This window comes from Primulina tabacum, chromosome 5 (assembly GCF_025594145.1).
Source record: "Primulina tabacum isolate GXHZ01 chromosome 5, ASM2559414v2, whole genome shotgun sequence".
Lineage (NCBI taxonomy): Eukaryota > Viridiplantae > Streptophyta > Magnoliopsida > Lamiales > Gesneriaceae > Primulina > Primulina tabacum.
In genome coordinates this window covers 35,109,266-35,137,252 of record NC_134554.1, presented here as the reverse complement: position 1 = coordinate 35,137,252, position 27,987 = coordinate 35,109,266, and the positions used below count along the sequence as shown (strand labels likewise).

Here is a 27,987-nt window from a genome sequence, read left to right as displayed (position 1 = left end):
ACTCATACTAGAATTATTTTTCTTCTTTTAGGTGTAATATAGATGAATAAGAATCTAGTTGTAAAGTTTAATATCTACAATGAGGTGCCTCTATATTGAGTAAGGAAATAGCAACATGCTACAATAGTTCTTGAGAGGTTATCCCAAGTTCCACTCTTTAATTACTCAACAAAAAGGATTTTCCAGATGGAAATTTACCGGACTTTCCATAGTGCCTGATATTTTTTATAGACGTTTTTTTAACACCCTCTGCAGTGCAGATATTTTGAGACCATTTTTGCTGCTAGATTTGCATTCCGGCTTAGAGGAAACAGGATATACCTACAGTACATTAATAGCTACTGCCTTTCCTCGACCCATAGAAAATCCTCTAGTACCATCAGGCATCCGGGGAACAGGAGATACTTTAGCTACAACAAGCCTCTCAGTTGGAATGGACATTTCCAAAGGTGGAGGTGGAGGTGGAGGTGGAGGTCCGGATAGGCTACCACAATTCATGGGATGATGAGCACGCCCACGTCCCATCCCCTTTCCCTTGCCTTTGCCACCAACACTATTTGGCCCTTTCCCATGAGGATTACCGCAAATATTATCCTCGCCCTGTTCAGTGAATAAAACACCATAACTCATGAAACTAGTCCTTCAAGACTGAAAAAGTTTGGGATGTCAAAGGAGTATTTCAGATGAGACTCCAATTAAAGGAGGTCGTTTCCTAATGTTTAGGCAATTAAAAAAAAGTGATTGAGATTTCATGTACAGGTCTAAAAATTAGCCATTCAATCACATGTGGAGTTTCGATTGGCCCAATTTGGGGATTAACTTAATCTAAGCAAGAAAGTCTGGAATTTGTTGTCCAACACAATTACTATAACAAAGTCTGAAAATGAAAGGTTTTTGAAATCACAATATGTGACCACGGTAGGATTTACTTATTACATAAAATTCAGCAGCTGTAAAGGCTAATAATAATCAATTACTGGAAATGGGTATAGTCCTATTAGTGATGTTCCACAATTGCGACAAATGGTGTGCAAACCTTTGGGATTGTTCTTATTTGTTAAGCCAAAGCCACATATATAATGCTCGCAATTTCCTAGATGATGGTGCAGAAGAGAACCAAATTACCAAAAACAAGTTCATTCAAAATTTGTACTCAAATTGAATAATTGATTATGTTTGATGAACTCACTAAAGAATTTTATTTTAAAATTAGTACTAAAAAAGGAAACCAGAAGTCCTTACTTGAAGCTCGGTAAATTGGGCATCAGATTGTTGCAAAGAATCTTCCAAATTATTTTCCTCCAACTGCTGTATCTCAGGCACTTCTTCTTCATCTTTCTTAGCAATGGGTTGAACATCATGACCAACTCTCCTAGCTCGCACCTGAACAGATTTTAGCTGTAAATGGCAAAGTTAATAGGAAACATCAAAATACATACTTGACAATTAACACAATCAATGCTTTCTTTTTTGCAAAGAACGATATTCATTCATGACAATAAGAAAACAAGTGCTGGTGAAGATGCATTTTTGACACAACTACACATTATTTAAAAATCACCTACACATTTCGTTGACATCCTTGTCATAAAAAATTGATATTAGATTTATTTTTCCTAATGTAGGTTTGCATTCAATAATTAATGTACTAAACGCGATTCCTTTGAAGTTTCGATCCAGCTATCTCCATATAATATCCCAAAATTCATATTTTCAACATTATAGACTTCTAGCATTTCAAAACATTAGCCTATCTCCGCATATTGTCCACATGCTTCCCAGTACAACTGACCTCCATAATTTCCATGAATTTTTTTCTTTTGAACATACAGTCAGACCCCTATAATGGTTCTGAACGAAAATAATGCAAAAGATCAAACAAATTTAGTTTAAAAAGCTCCGAATAACTAGAACATGATCGTGTGTAGCACCGTCGTTCACAAATAATGACAACGGATCCTCGTAAAAGATCAACCACGGCTCCATCCATAATACAAAGACAACCAAATCTTTCTTTTTTCTGCCTAAGTATAAACGAGTGAGTGTGCATGTTTGTATTTGAGACACAAAATTTTGCATACTACATACCACATTTTTTAACAAACGAATTTTAAGACCATTCCTCCAATTCCCCTCGTCTGTCAATTCAACTACCTGCCGGAAACCAAGAACCAACAGTAATGTGATGAAATGAAAACAAGACAAGGTTTGCAAAATAGAGGGGATAAAAGTAAGATGATCTCAAATGTAAAGATGGTAAAGACGTTACCGCTTTTTCTGCTACTTCAGTAGATTCGTACTCCACAAAAGCATGAAACTACAAGAAAATAATTAATTCACTGGTTATGGATGTTATCTTGCACATAATAAGCAAGAAATAAAAATAACACCATAAATTGTAGTGATGACGAAATTTGAACAAAATACATTTGGAATATCATTCAATCACTAACAAGGGAACTGCAACATAGGTCAAACAAATAGTATTGCATATTTATTTTCATACAGGACATCCAGTAAAACAATCATGTCATTAACAGTCCAGAAATCTCTACTTGGTAGATTCTCTAATACAGAGCATGCAAGATAATAAAGACAACAAGCATGAAAAAGATTCACGTTTCCTTGTAGCTTTTCTCTGATGGCTAGATACAAACAAAACCATTCATTTCATCCATCTCTTTGGTGAAAGAAAACCTACTGCTTGTACTCCGTAACCACCTAGATAAAACTCTCCCCTGTCCTTTTTCCCTTTGGATGACACCATCAGAAAGCAAAAGGTGAAATTACAGTTGATTACAATTCAGAAGAATTCTACTCTGTTCTGAAGACGACGGCCTCATTATGTTGTAAGTCTGCAGATCCCATTTTCCTTTTCTAGGTACTCATTAATACTTCCATGAGGATCAGAATGAAAGATAACCTAATAAGCTTAAGACATTTATCTGAGCCAGGAAAAAAACAATCACATGATAGAAAAGTTGAAAGTTGAAACCAAATATAAATACACACACACACACACATATTATATATATATATATATATATATATATATATATATATATATAGATTCAACAAGTCACACATGACATACAACAGCACACCTCTCATCAAAACAACCATCCCAAAAACAATCTGGGATTTTCCTCAACCACACAGAAGTTATTCTCTGAGATATATACAGAACCAGAAAACAATGTTAATCAATTCATCGACAAATATCACTTTTGAACTCATTCAAAATGGTCTCACTTCTGGGAATATGAGGAAAGCCAAACAACCATCCAAATGAACAGAGGTTTAAGATTACAGCAGATTGTACCGAAGAGAAAGTCGTCAGTAGCACACAGAATAAATTACAACAGTAAAACAATAGTTTAATTTGATAGCGAACATACTAAAGACATAAACAACATGAGCCACGAAGCATATCACAATGGAGCGATGAAAGAGTTAGAAGAAAGCAAAAATGTTTCGCACACAAGAGATTCCTAAGACCAAAATGAAATCAGTTGCTTTAGTTCCAAAGCATATCCACAACTCTTAGGTAGCTTCAGTTCCAAAGGTAAAATTTGCCATTTGAGAGCATACCTTGCTGCTGAAATGCATGGCATCCCCTTTTCCTATTCTAGAGGCAGAAGACGCGCCACCATTAGGATGCAGAGGAGGACAGGTACGAATTGATTTCACACTGGTAGAATAATCATTCAGGTGAGTATAGAAGCAGCAAAAGCACATCTCATGCCATAAAAATAATTCCATTTGATTTCAACAAGATGAATAATATGTACCTCCCCACAGATGAGAAAATCTTCATGAGGTTTTGATGAGAATGTTCCTCGGGTAAATTTTCAGCAATGACTATGCGGGACTACAGGTAGAAGATACCGATCCAGGACAAAAGTTTAGGCTAGGTCAACAAAATTATATCTTTAAGAGGCACACATGTAAACCGTCTCAACATAAAAATTAATTGCAAAGGAATTGGGTTTATCACACATGAAAATGCACAAAGACATATAGCGTATGACTTACTTGAAGCTCTTCCATATCAAGCTCAGTTAGTGGATGCTGGCGTTTAACCTTTTTGCCATCTTCACTAACCACCTAGAGGAAAATATCAACCAGGAGGGAAGATAGCAAAAACTAGCAAGGCAGCCAAATAGACATTATAAAAAATGACCTTAAGACAAAATAGTACCAGTTTTTTGGAATTCCTCAATATACTAGCAAGCTGAGAGCTACCACTGATTCCATTTTTTATCTTCTTGAAAGACGCAACAAATGACAGTGGTACTGCAGCATTAGAGGATGGCAAAAAAAAATAAAAGGTCATTAATCTGAAGTTATGAGAAACATTTAAAATCAGTAAAGAAATCATATGTCAAAAGTATCTGAGCTGATTTTGACTTAAGTACATAAGAAAGGCATCATATTCCCACGTTTTCATTTATCTATTGAGGCCCCATTCACTTGAAAATCAATATCAATAACTGAATCCCATATAATTTTTGCCCGATCAAAAGCATAACAGTGATAAGAAATAAAACTTTGATCAGAAGATCAACAACTACAGATCCAGCCTGGCAGTCACCAACCAATTATGCAGTGAAAACAATCAATTGGTGGATAGCTAATTCAGATCTCAACCTCCTCCTTACTTTCTTCTCCTTCCCTTTCCAAATCCCACGGACCACCCTCCGCTACGGAAAACCAAGATCTCTCTTAACAGAAAGGGACAACTTTCAACTTACAGTCAATCATTCATTTTAGTAAAACAAAAGTTCAAGAGAACCAATTATTGCAATCAATCACCCAACTCAAGTCCATATCACCTAAAAGTTAGATCTTCCAGAGTTTGGAGCATCCATTTAGTAAGCCATGAATAGGACTCACAAATCCAAGGAATATGTGTCCCTAATTTAAAACCTCGCTAGCATACTATCACTTGTTACACGTATCTCTTTCAGAAATGCACGACCAAACAAAGACACGCAAACTCGCAGCAATCTATATTTCTGTATAGAACAACTCTTTACAGTAGATGACTCATCCATTGGGGCACCCACTTTCATTATTAAAACAACCAGAAAGCCTTAAGTTTCTTAATTAGAGTCTAATGAATTAATTTCGGGAATCAATTTACTGGTAACAGAGAAAAAACCTTGAACATAAATATCATACCATATGCTTCCTGATCTTTGCACATAAGCCTAAATAACTGATCAGTTGTGGCCAGATTGATATCACTGAAATAAAATTCCACCTGCAAAACATAAAGCAAATTTCATTAAACTTCGAACAAATTTGATCTTAATTACATGAAATTGTCTCTTCCATCTATTCTCAAAATGAAAATTCTTTAGTGATATTTATGGTCTAGCATGATCCGTACACACCATTTAAATTCAACAAGTTAATTTGAAGCAAACCCAAAGTTGCCATAGAAAAAATCATACGTAAACAAAAACACCGAGCTAATTACAAACTCTTTCAAACCACCAATAGAAGACACTTAATAGCACCCGAGTCAGTACGTGAGTAAATAAACACACTAGTCCAATAATGAATCTAGTCTACCGATCACCCAAAAAGGTTCATACCGTAATATTAAAAATAAAAACAAAAACAAAATTTCACCTGATTGAGAACTTTCTGATGAGAATCTGGCAATCCATTTTTCGTGGAAGTTGCAGCAACATTGCGATCTTCCCTCGACTCGGTGAAACTCACTGGGCGAACGTTTCCATAAAAGGGGACGGTATTTTTCTGGTTAAAGTTCTGGACAGATAAGTGGTTATCGTATGCATAGTAAGGCGGCGGCAGGAGCGGCGGCGGCGGAGGCGCGTAAATCTGCAACACCCGCAGCGCTGGGTTGGATACAGCGGACCGCGGGACAAATTCAGGAGCCTTCGCATTGAGCTTCGATGTTGAGGCTAGGGTTTCGGAATCCTTCCGCTGATCCATCGTCGATCTTGATGGATCTACCGAGAAATCGTTATCGAATGAAGATCGACCACTTTTGGATTAATAAATCAATTGAAGATTACTGCAACTTTTTTAGCACAGAGAACAGAGATAGTAGAGTGGAAAAGGATTTCTCGTGTTTTAACCACTGAGTCCGTTTCTCTCTCCCCCAATTCCCCAACTCACATACATTAATAAATTCAGAGATGTAAATTATCCAAATTAAATCAAACAAGAGTTCGAGCTCGATTCGAGCTTTTATTATCAAGCTCGAGTTTGGTTTGTCTAGAAATTACCAAGCTCGGGAAAAACTCGTTTAGCATGTTAATCAAGCCAAGCTCGAGCTTGATTCATTAATAGTTCGTTTAGCATGTTTAACAAGTCTGGCTTGAGCTCGGCTCGTTTTCGAGCTCGTAAAGCATAGAATTGAGCTCGAGTTTGAGCTTGATTCGAACCTGTTAAAAAATTAAATATATCTATAAACCAATTTTAAATAAGACATAAAAATGTAAATTCATTCGTAAATAACCAAAACGATACAAATAAGAGCTAAAAAAATATAAATCATTATATTATTGAACATTCCAAAATAATACATCTAGAATATTCATCATACACTGATATCACCATATAAATAACAATGAAATAATTTCACCCCTTTAATACTTCAATTAAGTTTGGTGAGAAAGTAGGGAAGACGTCAAAGAAAATCCATTAAAATCAGGAATTACAAAATCATCTCCAATAACAACTACTCTGCAAAGTTCATAATAACATTAGTACTAATATTTTTTTGTCTTGTGTTCAATTCCTTCCATTGACGTTAGTACTAATATTTTTATTTGTCAACTCAACAAATGAGTCAAGCTCAAGCTTACGAGCCAACTAAACGAGCCGATCTCGAGCTCGAGCTCGCGAGCCTATTATCAAACATGTTTGCGAGCTCATGAGCCGAATATCTTTAGTCTTGAGCTTGGTTTGATTAAATTTTCGAGTTAATAATCGAGCTTGAGCTTGGCTTGATATGATTAACAAACGAACTCAAACGACCTTTTTATCGAACCGATCTTCGAATAACTCGCAAACGGTTTAGTTCATTTACATCCCTACATACATACATACATATATATATGTATATTATGGCAAAAACTTATGTGAAACGGTCTCATGGGTCGTATTTTGTGAGACGGGTCTCTTATTTGGGTCATCCATAAAAAATATTATTTTTTATGCTAAGAGTATTACTTTTTATTGTGAATATCGGTGGGGTTGACTCATCTCTCAGATAAAGATTCATGAGATCGTATCATAAGAGACGTACTCATATATTACATAAAAACTCAATGTTTAAAAAATATTTTTAAATAATATGAAAGATATATCCGTAAAACCATCTAAAAAAACTAACTTAAATTTTTAACATAAATTATAATTTTATATGAAATAAAGTTTTTTTATAAAATATTTTTATCATAATAATATATTATAATAAAATTTTTTGTATCAAAATAAAACTTTAACATAATTTTTTTATGTTAAAAAAATCAAAAATTAAAGAACTAAACTATATCAAGAAACATAGATGTTAGGAAAGTATCTTAAAGCATGGTCATTCCATGGAAAAAAGAACTTTGATCGAATAGTTAGTGGGCCAAAAAATAACACTAATGGGCTGATAGATTAGGTGACTTGATTCATTAGGAAAATATATAAATATGTGAAGGATACAAGGGATCTTATCGGAGATAATCAAGAGTCTTAGAGAAAAAGAATACAAGGGATCGCATAAAGATTGGAGAGAATCAAGGAAGCAAAAAACTTGATTGTGAATTTTTATGGGTGTAATAATGCTTGTATTGTAATTTTTTTCTTCTTGATCATTGAATAAACAAGGCGGCTAACTTTTCTCGTGGACGTAGGCTGTATACCAGGCAAACCACTCAATCTTCTTGAGCGTTTGTTATTGGCTAACTTTTCTCGTGGACGTAAGCTGTGTACCACTCAATCTTCTTGAGCATTTGTTATTTCTATTGCATGAATTCATACCATCGAATCACCTGAGAAACTAAACAGAGTTCAACAATGGATGCAAGAAAATTAAACCATTGAACCGAATAAACTTACAATACATTACCAAAATCGTAAGCGAAATATTAGGTGGTTTTTATTCAATACGACTCAAGATGAAAAATTTCAAGATATGTTATAAACCATAAAAGAAATAGAGATAAGTAAAGAAGATTATAACATACAAATATTTATAGATATTATCTTGTCATATTTATCTTGATTACAAATATTTCAAATCTAACTAAATAAGATAATCATCTGCAATAAAAATATATTTATAACACTCCCTCTTAGATGATTATTTGCACAAACAATCGATTCATCAAATATCCATTTGGCAAGATGGATGATTAGAAACTTCATCGGGACTCAATGTTGTCTCATTAAAACCTTGTCAGTAAAACTCATTGAGAAAACTTCGAACGAAAGAAAAATAGTATATCAATAAATATTTTCTTTGGATGTCTTCCCGATGATAGATGTGCCTCGTTAAAATCTTGTTAGGAAAAACTCAGTATGACTAAATCTTAGTAATGAAAAAGATTACGGCATCTCTCGCTAATTGTTAATGGCCTCATTATAAACCTTGTCATGAAAAGCCGCATGGGAAATATAATAGATGAGGAAAAAAGCGTACAACTTTGACTGCTCTCTCGATTGCAAGCATAACTTGAAATCATCAAATCTTTGTATTCCGAACTTGTACATTGATTGGCCAAAAGTTGACGTGAGTGATAATTTTGTAAAAAGATATATCATATTATATTCATTTGTTGATAATCCCTTTATGTAAATCAATAGTCTGCATGATATTGCAAAGAAAACCAGTCATGTGTCTTTCTGGTTGTCACTATCTTCTTTGGAGAAAAGATATACATCACTAGTGTAATTTGTGATATATGATGAGGTATAAATTCCTATATGTGATGCTTCGAGACCAAATATCTTTTCTTCATCTTTCAAGTTGGCGAAAAGGATATTTTGACCATCAAATGATCAAACAAACCACAAATTGATGCAATTTATAAAAGTATTTTCATATATTTTCTATGTACTATAACTTATGTACATATATTCTTCTTGAAAATATTTAATCTATAATCGTAGACAAAATTTTGTCTTTTTCAAATATTTCATCGCAAATTTATATTTCAATTACTTGTCCATTTTAGTAAACTCTTCAAAAGTACTAAGTTGAAAGTCTCACATGTACCATGATCATTTAATTTGTATAATGACATGTTATATTGAAATAATATTTTTTGACGTTGAATCTAAATCCATTTGATATCTCAAAATTCTAAGAGGATTTTCTATATATATCAATGTCAAATTAACCAATCCATGGAACCTGAAAATATTTTCTCATAACCGACTTTGAGTCAGAAACTCTGAGCTAAAGTGTTTTCATATTTCACATATAATTTGTCAATCACTTTTATTGACAATCATTACAAATTGTATTTCAAGATAATCATTATTTTGTGTTATAGCAAAAACACATTAATAATTATATCATTTTGATATCAAATAACTTGTGAAATCTCATCTTTTTATATATTTATTATTCTTCATGAATAACATCATCCAAATTGAATTAATTAAAATATTTGATCTATCACGTTTTTAGCGTTTTTTATGTTTACTTTCAAGTAACATAAGATATGTCTTGCAGGAGATCAATTTATTAACGACTAATCTCCATTATTCTTTTGACATTGAGATATTTATTCATTTTTTTAAAGGGGTTCTTCGTCACTTTAGACGAATTGTATACATTGTTCAACTATAACATTAATAAAGCTAAATAGTATAATCGATCTTATACACAAGATCAAATAACACATTTTGAGATTTAAACTCGGAACTTCATGTTCACTTTATATTACATTTGGAACCGATCTCAAAAATATTCTTTTAGCTTCTATTTTCTCCCCTTAATGTTGGAAATATTGTTTTACAATAGTAACAAAATGAGAAATTGCGTCATAAAAATCTCATTGCTCAAAAAATATTTGATCATAAGATTCAAATTATTTCCAACATATCTACAATCACTTCAAGAGATTTACTATAGTGTATATGTCGCACATAATACATTATCAGTTGGCATAATATATACAACATATATTTCAGATATCCCCAAAATATGATGTATTTATTATCAAAATCAAATGGTTTCAATAGTTGATTGGAGGCAGAATAAATCAACTAAAACAACGTATTTATAATCATAAAATTGATTTTCATATTCTTTCTTTTAATCAAGCTTGTCTTGATTATATATTCTCGAAATTTTTCTCAAAACGTATGTTTTCGCAAACATCAAGCTGTTATTCATGGGCCCATATTATTTATTTATTCCAGATAATTCTAGAATTTCTGCCAACTATAGTTTGTTAGACTTACTTTAATTGTGGTGATGAGAGTGAAAACCAGTAGGTGGTGATAGTAAAAACAGAGGAAAATATAAATATCTGAAGCACTCGTATCGCTAAAGCAGAAGCATATCGTAGCCTAAGTAGAACCATAACGTAGCTAAAGCAGAAGCAGAACTTAACGTCTTTCGTTTGATCATTAAAAGTCTTAATGTTACCGTTACCTTACATAGTATTAGTATTAATTGCATCATTTAATGTTGTACGAAGATATTTAACACGCCTTACTAGTTTTGGTATAAAATAAAGACTGATTATTCTGAAGCTTTTTGCGGGACTCTTTTTCGGTGATAAAGCAGATTCACTCAGAGTCAAAGAAGCCGTTTTTTATAGACGTTGGATTCAAGGTTTCTATATATTAAACGGTCAATCTAATATAGAAAACAACGACTATTATTAACAAAGAACACATTCTCTGTCTATGCAATCAAGAACTATTCTTTATCTTCAAACTCAATATACAAAAAAGCAGCACACTCTTTATAACATATATCTGATCTCCTGAGATCTTCTTGTGCTGCTGTTTCTTTATATCTTCACAAGCTATTCACCTTATTACATATTATTGAGAAGAGTTTGTAATATGGAAAAGAGTATTTTCCAGAACCTTGTTGTATTCATTATATTTGTTGTGAAACTAAGAGTTGCAGTAGGCGAATGGTAAGTCCTACTGAAGTGGGTGTGTACAAGAGTAGTACTGTAAAAACCAAAGTCTTTTAGTGATACCTTCTGGAAACAGGAGAAAGGGATACGTAGAAAATTTCATCTTCGAACTTCCAGAAACAACTACTGCCTACTGCCTACTGTTTTATTGTTTTCACCTCAAACCATCAGATCGTTTCCGCACAAGTTATTGTGATATGCTACAAATATATTTGAACAAGATAATAAATAATCTCTAACAAGATTTTAGCACCTTTACAAAAACGTCAAAGAAAGGAAAGTGTTTATTCACCCCCTCTAAACTCTTAATCGATCCCCAACAAGTGGTATCGGAGCTGGTTATTCTTGTTCTGAAAATCTACAACAGAATTGGCACATTTCAGCAAAGTCCCTATGTTTATCAAAGGAGGATTTCGATGATTGGAATATTAGGATGCAAGCCCATCTTGCAGCCCAAGACGATGTTATGTGGTTTATCATCACAAATGGTCCCTTGAAAATTCTAAAGCCTAATACAACTATTGTTATTACCGAAGGTGCACCACAAATGGTTGAAAAACAAAGAAGTGAATGGTAAAAGCGAGGACAAGAAGAAAGCAAATCTAGACAATGTTGCTAAGGATATTCTTTACAAAACACTTGACAAGACTACCTTCAGCAAAATCAAAATGTGTCCTACAACAAAAGAGATCTGGGAGAAACTCATCCAAATTTGTGAAGAAAATGAACAGACAAAGGAAAACAAGCTGTTTGTGGCAATGAAAAAGTTTGAAAATCTTAAGATGAAAGCTGGAGAAACTCTAAGCGAATTTGATGACCGATTCAACAGCTTAGTAAATGTACTAGCGGCTTTGGGAAAGGAACTTGGCAATAAAGAAGTGGCACTCAAAGTGATGAGAGCTTTACCCAGGGAATGGAATGTTAAGACAATGACTATGAGAGTCTCAAAAGATCTGAACAAGTTGGAACTACATGACTTATTTGCATATTTGAAAGCTTATGAGTTTGAATTGGAAGTAACAAATGGAGAAGAACCCTTTGTCGAATCCATCTACCAAAGCTCTTGCAGCTACTGCTACTGCTGCAATTGTTTCAAGTGTATCACCTGCTACTGCTATTGAAAGTACATCTGACAAGACTCCTGAACAAACAGCAATGATGCAATGTCCCTGTTCGATAAGAAATTTTCAAGATTCTTGAAGAAGAATCACCGAGCATACCAAAGTCCAAATCGAAACTTCAAAAAGGAATCACCACTTGGTGATATGGCATACTTCAACTGTGGAAAAATGGACATTTTATTGCTGACTGCTCGAAACCTAAGAAAGATGACCAAAAGAAGAAGGGGTACAAGCGAAATGATAAGAAATCTAGAAGAGACCGCAAAGCAATGATTGCTGAAGAAAATAAATCCAAATGGGCAGACTCTAGCTCTGAGTCTTCTGACTCAGATGACCATTACAGCGATAGTGATGAAAAAGAAATCAAGTGTCTCATGGCGAACACTGAATCATCCTCGACCAGATATTTGATTTTGATTTTGATTTTGATGAATTTATCCGAAATGATTTAATTAAAGCATTGCATGATATGGTAGACGAGTACTCAAGACTTTCTCAGTCATTCGAAGAAATTAAAATTGAAAATCAAAACTTGAAAGATCAAATCAGTAAATTCACTTGCTTGCAAGAAAACAGCTCCAGTGATCTAGAAGTTAATATAAGTAAATTGATAGCTGAGAATGACAGAGTAAATTCATATTACCATACGATGATGTCTGAAAATCAGAAGCTATCGGTACTAGGTGAATGCATGGAATAAGTCTTCTGTTTCATTAGAAAAGATGCAAGAATTACAGAAGCAATCTGGAGACATGAGTGGTCTCGGATTCAGTAATGATGAAAGCACTTATGAAACAAATACAAAGCCAAAACTGGACATGTGCAAAGGGAAATACATTCACTTTGTTAAATTTAATATGGTACATAAACCAGAAGTATCAACTGTTCAAATTGAAGATGTTTGTAGACCAGACAAACAGAAGTAAACATTATGGTCTAGGTTACGTTGAACCTAAGAGTGGAGTCCTGGATCCAGTAGATGATTCAACTCAGGAGGACAACCCTCTGTGAAGGTTAGAAACTACCAGTACTATAATTGTAGACCAGTTCAGAAGAGATACAGACCAGACGATAAAAATAGAAGGGAAGAACAACATCCTAAAATGCATTTTGTTAGAAATAAAATTAATAGACCTTCTGTTGCACGCACCTCTGGGGATACCGAAGTACAAGATCACCTAAAATTGTACAAATGTGGGTTCCTAAAGGACTGATAAGGCTTGGACCCAAATAGATTGGATACCAGTTACTAAAACTTGTGTTTGCAGGAACAAGAGAGGAAAGCCAAGATAAGCAGCTCTACATGGTATCTGGACAGTGGATGTTCCAGACATATGACTGGGCAAAATAGTCTACTTTCATAAATAATGAGTTGTAATGGACCAAAGATAACTTTTGGGGACAACTCGAAAGGTAAAACTGTGTGTAAGGGTAAGATTATCCATGGTAATATCACTATAAATGATGTGCTCTTAGTTGAAAATCTCTGTAATAATTTAATTAGTATTAGTCAACTATGCGATAATGGATACTCAGTAGCTTTTAAGAAGCACACCTGCACAGTTAAAGATGCTAATGAGTATATAGTATTAACCTGAAAGAGAGAAGACAACACTTACAAAGTATCATGGAACAAAGATCATGTTAATATTCCTACATGTTTAGTTGCCTCCCTAACTGATAAACATTGGTTATGGCACAAGAGATTGAATCATCTTAACTTCAAGTCAATCAATAATTTCAAGAAGCAGAATATAGTGATGGTTTACCTGATATTAGTTTCGTTAAGAATCATGTATTTCTACATGTCAACTTGGCAAACAAGTTAGATCTAGCTTTAAGAATAAAGGTAGTAAATCAACATCAAGATGTTTGTAATTATTGCATAAGGACTTGTTTTGTAGAGGCTCGTATTTCGTATTTGAAAATTTGCAGAATTATTTAAAATTTTTCTATTAAAAATAAATAACATGTCTCATTCATAAAATAAACTGATAAAAAGATTTAATGTTTAATGTAACAGCGGAAGCAAATATTGTTTTCAAACCACAACTTAAAAATAATTCGTCAAAGTAAAAACTTAGTTTGAGCATAAATAGTAAATGATAAAAATGAGGTCCTCGGGTTCCCACTACTACCGACCCAAGCTAGCTCACTGGTCCCCGCCCTCGGTCCCGACCTCATCAGTACCTACAACAATCAAGTCTAGTGAGTCTAAAGACTCAGCATGCATATATCGTGAATAACAAGTAAAATATATCATAAAGTTTCACGTGACATAAAAAAATATCGTATCGTAAAGCGTAAGGTGAAAATCGTGTCATGGATAATTATAAATACGTGCATAACTGATAATCGTACGTAAAATATTTGCTCGATAGAGCCCTGTCATAAAATAGCATATCATAATTTTCTGTTGAGATAATGTTCCACGAAAGTGGCCCATAACATAACATAACATAACATGCACGTCTGATCAGACTAAACCACAGTATACTGGGCGGTAGAGATCATCATAGCCCTTGGACTGGATATCTATACCCATACATGAACATGAACCGGTCGTAAGTCACCGAGTGAAGTAATAATCCCATAAGCTGAATCCCATAAGCGCGAGGTGGCCACAAGACATATCGCATATATCTCAAAAATAAACAATTTCTATTTTTATGCACGTAATATAATTAAAATCACATTTTCTATATCAAAGGAGTTGGATCGTTCCCAGGCTCGCTGCGACCTAATTCTAGCATGAGACACATGCAAATAATCTCAACTTGACCAACATATCATAGCCGAACAAAAAACGAGACAATTACGCCCAACAAACTTAGTATCTAACCATGACTCCGTAACAACCCAAACCAACATCGAACCATCATTTAGTCATGATTAAAATATACCTAAAATACTGGAAAATATATATCAAGGGCTGTAATACACGAAAATTGTGCATGGAGGCCAAAATCATGAAACGCTCTTTCGAGAGTCACTTTGGCACATCGCACCGTAAATTCTCGTACGACTTCTAAACTTAACCAAATCACAAACGGCCAAAAACATGACCTTTCTAACTCAATGAGGTACTGTCCAGTCCAAGGCCATAGGCTAAAAGCCAACCAAGAACTCGAAACAAGCCTCTGAACCAAAGCCCAAGCTGCTGTAAAAAAAATGCAGCAGCAGCTGCTGTGCTTCCTTGCTTTGTTTACGAGGCTATTGGCCATTGGGGCTTGAACCACCGGCCAGAACCTCTTACCAACATCCTAAGGTGTGGCTTGAACCATGGCTAAGGGCCCTAGGCCAACAACAGTCCAAGCAAACACCCAAGGCAACCGAAACTTGAAATGGAGAACACCAAAAATCTGTACTGTGATGCATTGGTTTGCTTGCTGTCTTTCATCGTTCTAGTGGCCATACGATTGACCATGGCTCAATCTAGACATCATGAGGTATTGTGTGAACCATGGCTAAGGGCTAAAAAGCCAACCAAGATCCACACAAACCCCAAAAGTCGAAACCACACACGTAGGAAAAGAAAGGGGATCGAAGGGGGGCGCTTGTCTTGTTTTGTTTTAAAACCGATGGGACTATGAACCAAGCCATGAAAGTTCATCTTGGTCACCCTCTAGACATGACAAGGAGGGGTTCGAACCATGGCTACAGCCCCTAGGACAGCCAAGATCCGAACCCTCACCTTAGCCCATAAACCATGCAAATCGAGACACGAAATTGCACCATGGAGAGTTGCTGTCAAAACTCGTTGCTGGGGGGGGAAGGGACTGAAACCAATGGACTAACACCTTTCTAACACACCCTATATCGTGTCTAAATACAGCCTTGAGTGTCTGGAATCGAGCCAAACTCTGAAACCACAAAAACAAGCAACAACCGTGAGGCACAAATGAAAGGGCCGAAAATACTGCATGTTTTGTTCGAGATGTTGCTGTCCAAAAATTCGTTTTTTGCTTCATGATTCATGTACATATAATGTTTTAAAGTATTTATATAACTTTATTGAAGAGAAAAGAATGATATATACATGCCTTGAATTTGTTTTGGAAGAAAATAAACGATTATGACGAACGCGGCGCGGCGGAGACGGAGTTCTCTTTTCTTTCTTGTTTTTCCCTCTTATTTTCCTTGATGGCTCACGATTTTTTTTCTTGCAGGTTTTCTTCTGAATTTCGGTTGAATGGTGAGGGAGGGCTAGGAAATGAATGGGAATGTTGCAAGATAATTGGAGATTTGAATGGCAAGATACAAACTTTTCTATCCTTAAGTTTGAGAGACAAGGTAATGATTTGATTGAGGGAGATTTAATGGTGAGGTGTGGCCGATTTTATCTTTCAAAATGGAGTAGGAATATTGCTTAATTCTTAATTATTGATGATTAAATGTGAGTGAATTATTCTACCATGAAGGGATAAGGAAAAAAACCAAAGATGGAGAGTTGCCAACTATAACAAATCTTTTAAATGTGGTGGCTGAATTTTGCTAGATAATGGAGGGAAAAATATTGCTAATTATTTGAATTTTATCTCCTTAAAGTTTTAAACACTAATTATGTATTTTAGTGAAATAGTAAATTAATTTAGGATGGTAATTATCTTGCATGCATGGCTAATGCTTAAAATAAATTACTAACATATTAAGTTGGAAGTTCTTAATTAAAATAGGCCTAAATTAATTTATCCCAATTGGTTACACATTTAAATTAGGCTTTTAATTAAATTATTGGACATAAAAGAATTTATTTACTACTTATCTCTAATTAATTAAATAAATCCTTAAACATTCTTTTACATTAAAATAACTTATTCTTTGACTTAAATTAAATTTAAGAATATTTTCTTATCATTAAATTTTATCTCAATACTCCAACTCCAGTCCGACCTCTCTTATTTAACCGAAAAGACAAGAACTAAACTTCTGCGATTAAAATAAATGATCATGAATAAACAAATTTTAAAATGCTTTAAATATAAAAGAAATCATTTTAATTTTTAAATATTAGTAATTATGCATGGCTAATACATAGTCTGATTTAACGGGTTCTACAACTCTCTCCCCTTAAAAGAAATTTCGTCTCCGAAATTAAAACTTACCGAATAACTCGGGATACCGACTATTCATTTCTAGCTCAGATTTCCACGTAGCTTCCTCCTCCGAATTATTAAGCCATTTGATCTTCACTAGCTTAACCAGTTTGTTCCGAAGCTTCTTCTCCTGTCTGCCTAAGATTTGCAGTGGTCTTTCTTCATAAGACAGGTTCGGAGTGAGCTGCAACGGTTCAAAATTCATGACATGCGAAGGATTCGCCATATACTTCCTCAGCATAGAGACGTGGAACACATTGTGTACTCCGGACAGATTCGGCGGAAGAGCAACACGATAAGCTAGCGTCCCAACCCTGCCGAGAATCTCAAATGGTCCGATGAATCTCGGACTAAGCGTTCATTTCTTCCCGAACCGCATGACACCCTTCATAGGTGCTATCTTCACGAAAACATGGTCGCCAACAGCAAACTCTAGATCTCTCCTCCTCTGATCCGCATAACTCTTCTGTCGACTCTGAGCAGTCCTCAACCTGTCACGAATCTTGACTACTACCTCGGTAGTCTGCTGAATAATCTCCGGACCCAATTCTGATCTCTCCCCTACTTCATCCCAATGAATATGAGATCTACACTTACGACCGTACAGTGCTTCATACGGAGCCATACCTATAGACGACTGAAAATTGTTGTTATAGGTGAACTCTTCCAATGGCAACTTCGACTCCCAACTCCCTGAGAAATCAATGACACAAGCACGGAGAAGATCTTCCAAAATCTGGATAACTCTCTCTGACGGCCCATCGGTCTGAGGGTGGAAAGCTGTGCTAAACAACAACTTCAGTATCCATAGTCGAATGCAAACTCTTTCAAAATGAGGAAGTGAATCTAGGATCTCGGTCAGACACGATAGAAACAGGAATACCATGAAGTCTGACTATCTATCGGATATACAACTCTGCATAATGAATCATGGTGAAAGTCGTCTTAATGGGCAAGAAGTGCGCTGATTTGGTAAGACGGTCAACAATCACCCAGATAGCATTTGATCCTCTGACTGACTTCGGCAAACCGACAACGAAGTCTATGGTAACATTCTCCCACTTCCACTCAGGAATAGGAAGAGGCTTGAGCATACCTGCTGGTCTCTGATGCTCCGCTTTCACTAGCTGACACGTCAGACACTCGGATACAAAACGTCTGATATCCTTCTTCATTCCGGGCCACCAATACAACAACTGCAGGTCTTTGTACATCTTCGTACTCCCAGGATGAATAGAGTACGGTGACATATGGGCCTCTGATAAAATATCTGCTCGAATAGAATCGCTGCTCGGAACCCACATTCTAGTCTCGATATCTCACAATACCGTCGCTAACTGTATACAAGATACTGCCCTTGGCCTCATCTCTCTGCCTCCACTTTTCCAACTGCTCATCTGCTGACTGTCCACTGCGAATACGGTCTAGAAGAGAAGACTGAATCGTCAAAGTAGATAGACGGGGAACTCTACCTCGAGGATATGTCTCTAGATCAAACCTCTGTATCTCAAACTGAAGGGGTCTCGAAATCACCAAATGAGCCATCACTGCGACTTTTCTGCTCAATGCATCTGCAACTACATTAGTTTTGCCAGGGTGGTAGCTAATGTCACAGTCATAGTCCTTCACTAACTCCAACCAACGTCTCTGATGCATATTCAGCTCTTTCAGCGTAAAGAAGTACTTGAGGCTCTTATGGTCGGTAAAGATCTGGCACTTCTCTCCGTACAAATAATGCCTCCAAATCTTCAAGGAAAAAACTACGGCTGCCAACTCTAGATTGTGGGTAGGGTAATTCTTCTCATGGATTTTCAACTGACGAGAAGCATACGCTATCACCTTCCCATGCTGCATCAATACTGCGCCTAAACCGAGCTTCGAAGCATCGGTGTACAAGACAAAGTCTCCGGGCCCTGACGGCATGACCAACACTGGTGCTGAGATAAGAGCTTGCTTCAAATTATCGAAGCTCCTCTGACACTCATCGGTCAACACAAATTTAACATTCTTCTTTGTCAATGACGTGAGTGGAACTGCGATAGAGGAGAATCCCTGAATAAACTTCCGATAATATCCTGCTAGCCCAAGGAAACTACGGATCTCTGATGCATTCTGCGGCACAACCCAATCCCTGACTGCTGCAACTTTCGCTGGGTCTACCTCAATATCGCTGCTAGAAACGATGTGGCCTAAGAACGCCACCTTCTCTAACCAGAATTCGCATTTACTGAACTCCACGAATAGTTTATGCTTCTGTAGGGTCTGCAAAACTGCGGTCAGATGTCTGCTGTGCTCCTCGTGATTCACACGAGAATGTCGTCTATGAATACTATCACGAACTGATCAAGATACGACTGAAATACGCGATTCATGAGATCCATGAAGATCGCTGGTGTATTCGTCAAACCGAACGGCATCACAAGGAACTCGAAGTGGCCGTATCGAGTCTGGAAGGCAGTCTTGAGAACATCGGCGTCTTTCACCCTCAACTGGTGATAACCAGAACGCAGGTCGATCTTAGAGAATACTGAAGCTTCCTGTAACTGATCAAATAGATCTTCAATCCGCGGAAGTGGGTATTTGTTCTTCATTGTAACCCTGTTCAATTCCCGGTAATCAATACAGAGCCTCATCGTACCATCCTTCTTCTTCACAAACAAGACTGGCGCGCCCCATGGTGAAAAACTTGGGCGAATGAACTCCTTGTCAAGAAGTTCCTGAATCTGCTTCTTAAGTTCTGCCATCTCTGTCGGTGCTAATCGGTATGATGCTTTTGAGATCGGAGCCGTACCTGGCATAAGCTCAATAGAAAACTCCACCTCTCACTCGGGTGGCATACCAGAGACGTCCTCAGGAAAAACGTCTAGAAAATCCCTAACAATTGGGACATCGGAGGCTGACTGACTGGGTGTCTCGAGAACGGATACAAAAATCGCTAAAAACGCCCGACACCCTCTATGCATGAGCTTCCTAGCCTGGACACAAGGTATAATGCGCGGTAAAGGAAAATACCTGTCTGGCTCGAATAAGAACTGCTCTCTCCCTGGCGGTCGGACTAGCACAGATCTCCGCTGGAAGTCAATCAAAACTCTGTTCCGTAATAGCCAGTCCATCCCCAGAATGATGTCGAACTCTGGCATCGGCAGCACTATAAGATCCGCATAAACAAGATTGCCATGAAGCTCGAGGTCTATGTCTCGGATCACATTAGTGGCTGTCAGCTTCTCTCCAGAAGGCAGTACTACTGAATACGCCACATCTAGCCCAATGGTTTTGACCTTGAGGAAATTAGCAAAGACCTCTGAAATGAACGAATGAGTAGCCCCTGAATCTATCAAGCCATTCATAGCTGAACCAGCTATAAAAATTCTCCCTGAAAGGTTGGAATACCAAGCTGAACCCAATAATCACACGAACTAAACTTATAAACATGCGGAGGTTAAGGTTCTGCTAACCTAATTCCCGAAAGTAACACTGATTATAGCATGCAATCCTATCGCAATTCTAAGTTCAAAATCTTAACCCAGACTCTCAAAACATTGAATTTCAAATACAAACTTAAAGCTTTAAGATACCTGTCATGAGCATGGTCTCTGGGTTCGTCTCCGCTGCATGGAGAGCAAAAACTCTGCCTTGAGTAGGCAGACTCCCCTGAGGGCAATTCTTCAGCAAGTGGTCAGGACTCCCACACTTGTAGCACTTTCCTGAGCCATACATACAAGCTCCAGCATGACGACGCGCGCACTTAGCGCAGACTGGGTACTCAATAGCTCTCGGGACTGCCCATCCATGCTGTTGCTGCTGTCCTCTGTTTCTGGGTGGGCCGTGGAAAGGCCTCTTATTCTGATGCTGCTGCTGAGGAGGGCGGTGCGGCACTTGGATTGGTTGCTTGCCCTGGCGGTCTCTCTCTATATCATTCTGGTCCTGCTCTGCAGCTAGAGCTTTGGAGACAGCGACGTCATAAGTAGTAGGGCCAGCCACCCTAACATCACGGCGCAAGATCGGCCGTAGACCATCCAGAAACTGTCTCAACTTGGCTCCCGCATCATTGGCAATTAGGGGCACAAAATGGCAACCCCTCTCAAACTTACGGATAAAGTCCGTAACAGTCATGTCTCCCTGCCTCATGGTCATGAATTCCCTGGTCAACCTGGCACGCACCTCGTCAGTAAAATATTTAGAGTAGAATTCCTCTGTAAAGCGCGTCCAGCTCAGAGTAGCCACATTCAAGGCTACGGATGCTCCTTCCCACCATAAGCGGGCGTCTCCTCCAAACAGATAGATCGCACAACGAACTCTGTCCTCATCTCCAAGCCCCATGAACTCGAAGATAACCTCGAGGGACTTAATCCAGCCCTCGGCAATCATGGGATCTGTCATCCCTGAGAACTCCTTCGGTCTCATCTTCATGAACCGCTCATAGGTAGCCTCAGGCCCCGTCTGCCTGGCTACCCCAGCATTGTTCCCCGCAAACTGTGCGAAGAACTGAGTCATTCTGGCTAGCATCTGGGCGTTCATGTCCGGTGGAGGGGGTGGTGGTAAATCTCTCTCCTGCCTATGATCCTCACCGTCCTCATGACGATGTTCATCATCCCTCACGCGCTCAGGAATGCGTCTAGGAGGCATACTGTTCCATACATTATCCATACGTAACTAACATGCATAATTACTATTATTTCTTTAAATTTTAAATAAATACTGCATATTCATAATCTTGACATAAAATATTTCATGAAAACATGATGTTAAAATATTTCATGCTTTAAACGAAATGCGTAAACGTAAAACTTACAGACCGAAGACGTGACTTCGTGAGCTTCTCGAGGTCAGTAGTAGTACAACCTTTTTACAAGAACATAGGCTCTGATACCAACTGTAGAGGCCCGTATTTCGTATTTGAAAATTTGCGGAATTTTTTAAAATTTTCTATTAAAAATAAATAACATGCCTCATTCATAAAATAAACTGATAAAAAGATTTAATATTTAATGTAACAGCGGAAGCAAATATTGTTTTCAAACCATAACTTAAAAATAATTCGTCAAAGTAAAAACTGAGTTTGAGCATAAATAGTAAATGATAAAAATGAGGTACTCGGGTTCCCACTACTGCCGACCCAAGCTAGCTCACTGGTCCCCGCCCTCGGTCCCGACCTCATCAGTACCTACAACAATCAAGTCCAGTGAGTCTAAAGACTCAGCATGCATATATCGTGAATAACAAGTAAAATATATCATAAAATTTCACGCGACATAAAAAAATATCGTATCGTAAAGCGTAAGGTGAAAATCGTGTCATGGATAATTATAAATACGTGCATAATTGATAATCGTACGTAAAATATTTGCTCGATAGAGCCCTGTCATAAAATAGCATATCATAATTTTCTTTTGAGATAATGTTCTACGCAAGTGGCCCATAACATAACATGCACGTCTGATCAGACTAAACCACATTATACTGGGCGGTAGAGATCATCACAGCCCTTGGACTGGATATCCGTACCCATACATGAACATGAACCGGTCATAAGTCACCGGGTGAAGTAATAATCCCATAAGCTGAATCCCATAAGCGCGAGGTGGCCACAAGACATATCGCATATATCTCAAAAATAAACATTTTCTATTTTTATGCACGTATTATAATTAAAATCACATTTTCTATATCGAAGGAGTTGGATCGTTCCCAGGCTTGCTGCGACCTAATTCTAGCATGAGACACATGCAAATAATCTCAACTTGACCAACATATCATAGCCGAACCAAAAACGAGACAATTACGCCCAACAAACTTAGTATCTAACCATGACTCCGTACCAACCCGAAACAACATCGAACCATTGTTTAGTCATGATTAAAATACACCTAAAATACTGGAAAATATATATCAAGGGCTGTAATACACGAAAATTGTGCATGGAGGCCAAAATCATGAAACGCTCTTTCGAGAGTCACTTTGGCACATCGCACCGTAAATTCTCGTACGACTTCTAAACTTAACTAAATCACTAACGGCCAAATCATTCCCAGATAGGCTCAACTTCAGTAATCAACTGAATACATAAGGAATTACTCCATTCTTTTCGATAATCATCGAATCATACATAATACGGATATCAAGGAATTCAAAATCGAGAATTCTTACTGTATATCATTCGTTCATTGGCCATTTCAGGTTCGAATCTTACCATCTCCTGGCAAGAATCTATAATAGTTCTGTACTTGTTAGCATATTAATATCAATAATGTAGTCAGAATCAGATAACACAAGTACAATACAATCTAATTCAATCTCATTCTCTTTTTACTGCAGTACACAATATATCACAGAATTCATTGATATCAATTCCTCTCCCCAAAAGGTACAAAGATCAATACTACAGTGATACAGACCCAGCAGGTACAACATATATCAATACAACTCAGTCAAAGATAATCGTAGGGAATGCATTAGTATATATCAATACATATGCAACATAATCATAAAAGATTATTACCTGCCACTATATCATCACGTGTGTCCTGGGTCTGTTCCTCGATCACTACCACCAGATGATTCTGCTCCCTGAAATCTTCGGGAACCTCTCTGTGGAAAGACTTTACCAAAGTGTCCTGGTTGTCGACAAACATGACAACTACCAAGTACACCTCGGCATTGTTCTGTTGGATGCCTTCCTCCACAGGTTCTACAATAAACTCCGGTGTAACTCGGGCTAGAACCGCTGGAGCTAGATGAACCGCTCCCTAACTTCTTGAACTGTTTCTTTCGAGTTTTCAGCAAATCTTGCTTCCCACTCGTACTGCCACTATCCAATCGGAGAGGGAATTGTTGTGTCTGGGGTTGCATTGCACACAACCTTTCTTGTTGTCTAATCAGACTCGCCTCAGCTCTTTTTGTTTTATTCAAAGCATCAACAAACTGATGGTGTCGTTCTACCTTTATCAAGGCAATTATCTCAGAATTTAATCCATTGATGAACTGATCAGCTACAGCTTCATCATTCTCAGCTATCTGAGGAACAAAATGCAGTAAAGTAGAGAATTTAGCAACATATTCTTCAATATTCAGTTGGCCCTGTTTCAAATTCTCAAACTCTGCTCTCTTGTCCTCTCGGTACGATCCTGATAAGAATCTTCAATAAAATTCAGGTTTAAAGACTTCCCAAGTAATCACCGTACCCCGCTGTTCTAATACTCTTTTGGTTGTAATCCACCAACTCCTAGCTACCTCGTGTAACTGATTGGGCAACAGTTTAATTCTCCGTTCATTTGGATAATCAAGTGAATCAAACAGTATCTCTATATCATCTAACCAATTCTCACACTCCACTGACGTCTCATTACCCTTCAGAATCGGCGGTTGAAACGATTGAAACCTCTTCATCTGTGTTTCCATCAAAGTTTCTGTCTCATCCATCTGATCAATTGAAGTACTACCTCTTTCAGGAATTCTTCGAGGAGGTATATCTGCTTACCACAAGAGTTAGCCATCACATGAGATAAATCAATCTCAGTCCCTTTCTGATGAGCTTACCTCTGATCGAGAATTAGTTCCGATTCATTTTCAAATCAGACATATTACCAAATCAACTCAGGTATTCAGGTAACATGTATTTAAAAAGAGTAAACATAATATCATGCTAGCATACACAACGTAAGTCAACAGTATAATATATCACATGCTAGCAATCAAAAGCAGGAAAAGAAAACTCAATCTACCCCCGCTCATTCTCTTCTATCTCAGTCTCAAGGACATACAGTTCTAGAACCTACTGTTCTGGAACCTAATGCTCTGATACCACCTGTTGTGGGGACCCGGACGCTAATTCATTCCTTAATCGTCTTTAGGAATAATTCAAACAATTATAATAAACAGGGTCTAATTTTTTTTTTTAAAATACAAAGCGGAAACGTAATGTAATTCAATTCAAATTACATATTAAACATAAACATACAAATCTTGTATTGTCTACAAGAATTCAACTAGGTTCAACTATATAACAGTGTTGAATCCTAAGTTGCCTCAGAGCCCGGATCTCCACGCTATCTAGTCCAGCCTCGTTCTTTTCTTGACCCTGATCCCATCCCACCTGTTGCCATGCACACATACAAACAAGACAACAGCCGGATAACTCCGGTGAGAATTACATTCTCAGTATAAATCATGTATACATGCAATCATAAAAATAATATAAAAGCATATAACAGATATTTCCAACATGTATTCAGATCAGAATATAAATCCATATCAAGAATAAATCATATTCTAAACATGTACCATCATCAGGAACATAATTCATCATGCACCATATTCAGGAACATAATCAACGTAACTCAATATAAACTGTCAATTAGACTCATGACTCCACATTTTAGACTAGACTCAATCCTAGTCTAGGGATCCCGGTTCCAGATGTGGGTATTCCCATATCGACCAACAGTCATAGAAAAGACTTCAGTTCTATCCACGTCGATATGGTATCGATCACCAGTAATAGAAGAAGCTCTGATTCTATCCACAGTCGATATAGTATCGATCACCAGTAATAGAAGAAACTCTGATTCTATCCACATCGATATAATATCGATCATCAGTAATAGAAGAAGTTATAATTCTATCCACATCGATACGGTACTGATCACCAGTAATAGAAGAAGTCACATTTCTATCCACATCGATAGCCAAACATCCGGTGACAGACTTTGGCACTATCGCCAATGCACTATCTTGTGACATCGTGCAATGCGCCCGTGGCGATCCCGCCACTATCAGGCGCTTCTGTCACAAGATTACTCGTCTAATACCTGCTATCTATCAATCAAGAGAACAAGTATATCAATCAAATCAATACAAATAAAGTAAAGCATGTGATTTAGGGAAACTCGAGCCAAACCTCACTCGAGTTGTGCAATCCCAACTCAACATTAATTTATACCTTTATCTTCTCGGTCCGACGAAGACGAAGTCTCGAATTCAACTCTGTCCATACCCAATCTGATAATGACAATCGAATAGATACACTATCAGTACATAACACAGTTCAAAACCTGTTCTGATCAATACTCAAATCAAAACATAATCGGATCAATGCCAATCGACATATGATACCACAATACCATCTAAATCAATACCGAATCTGCTCAATATCAATCAACTGATGTTTCGACGGCATAATAATACAATCTCGATAACCCCGTCAATTTCAACATCACAGATATAATACCAGAACTCATAATTAATATCGGTAGAAATCAGAATCTCAACGATGATATAAATCTGATATCGATTCTCAATCAATCAATTCCAAAAATCATAACAATTACATAACCAGTCTGTTCTTTAATCTGACTTCGATTATACGATGTCCACTGTATCAGAAACACCATATATGATTCCTATTCAATTTTGACAACATCATAATTTCAAATCGTATCTAAACGTAACAAAACTTACGTCCCGTTGTAGTTGTCGTCGCCAGGAACTCGATACCGTACTCGAATTCAAAATCGAACGGACGGATTTTGCACAGTCGCAAAAGAAATATCAATTCTCCCAGCGTTTCCCTTCGGATTCCTTTTTCTGAATTTTTCTGAATTGTAACATATATACATATATATATATATATATACACGTTGCACCTAAAAATACAAATGGCTTGTTCTTGTTCTGCATGTCGCGCGCATATGCGCGCCCAAGGCCCGCGCATATGCGCCGGAAGTTCTATCCGGAAATCAGCTGCTAGACTGCTCGCGCATATGCGCGCACATAAGTCGCGCATATGCGCGAGACCTACTGTCTCGGCATTTCAATACTCGCGCATATGCGCGCCTTCAGCCGTGCATGTGCGCCGAACTCTCTGGACGTTCCGCGCATGTGCGCGCATTCAAGCCGCGTATGTGCGCGCATGGTTCTGTATTTCTCGCGCATGTGCATCCATACATGTCGCGCATGTGCGCGGGGACTCTTCTTGCACCTCATGTCAAATCTTCTTTCGGCTCTCCCGGTCTGATCCGTTTCGTCTATAATCATCTCAATTAATAAATAAATCATTTCAAATTAATCCCAGATTACAGTAATAAAAATCTCGGGCCTTACAATATGAGATAATCAGCCTAATGTATCATATTTTCATGTGTTTGGTTTTAGATGTTTTGTGCATAATAATGGTAAAAATTATTTATCAGCATTTAATTCAAAATCATATGTTGGACTTTTTCTTGGATATTCAGCAATAAGCGAAGTATATAAAATTTTCAATAATAGAACTCTTAACATTGAAGAATCTATTCATGTCGTCTTTGATGAAGATAGCAGTGCTCCTGAAATTTCTAACATGTCAAATCTAAATAACAGATTAGACAGAATTCATCTGGAACTGGATAGTGAAGATGATGCAGAACCAAGTGTCAAAGATGCTCAAAATCCAGAACTAGACATTCATATGGTAGAACCAGTTGTACAGACACAGGATGTAACAGAACCAGCAGCTGACATTCCATAACCTACTACTGCTTTACCTTAGCATGATCCAAATCCATTAAATCAGGAAGAAATCACTCTAAACCCTTTTGTTTGGAGAAAATCACACCCTCCATCTTTTGTTATTGGAAATCCAGCAGCTCCATTAAG

The 27,987-nt window shown here is 37.2% G+C and overlaps 1 protein-coding gene across 2 annotated transcripts; it reads right to left on the bottom strand.

The window, feature by feature from the left end:
* Positions 1-5: 5 nt before the first annotated feature.
* LOC142547464 (la-related protein 6B) lies at positions 6-6,145 on the bottom strand. 2 transcript variants are annotated; one of them, XM_075655780.1, is made up of 10 exons: positions 5,641-6,145; positions 5,185-5,266; positions 4,202-4,296; positions 4,036-4,107; positions 3,792-3,871; positions 3,592-3,691; positions 2,270-2,317; positions 2,089-2,154; positions 1,243-1,398; positions 6-600 (listed from the first exon to the last, which is right to left on the bottom strand). In XM_075655780.1, exons 1-10 carry the CDS (start codon positions 5,965-5,967, stop codon positions 322-324), a joined length of 1,305 nt encoding a protein of 434 aa, XP_075511895.1. In that variant the 5' UTR covers positions 5,968-6,145; the 3' UTR covers positions 6-321. The 2 variants fall into 2 exon arrangements, with proteins under 2 accessions (XP_075511895.1, XP_075511897.1); XM_075655782.1 differs by having other exon boundaries at positions 1,243-1,383.
* Positions 6,146-27,987: the final 21,842 nt, after the last annotated feature.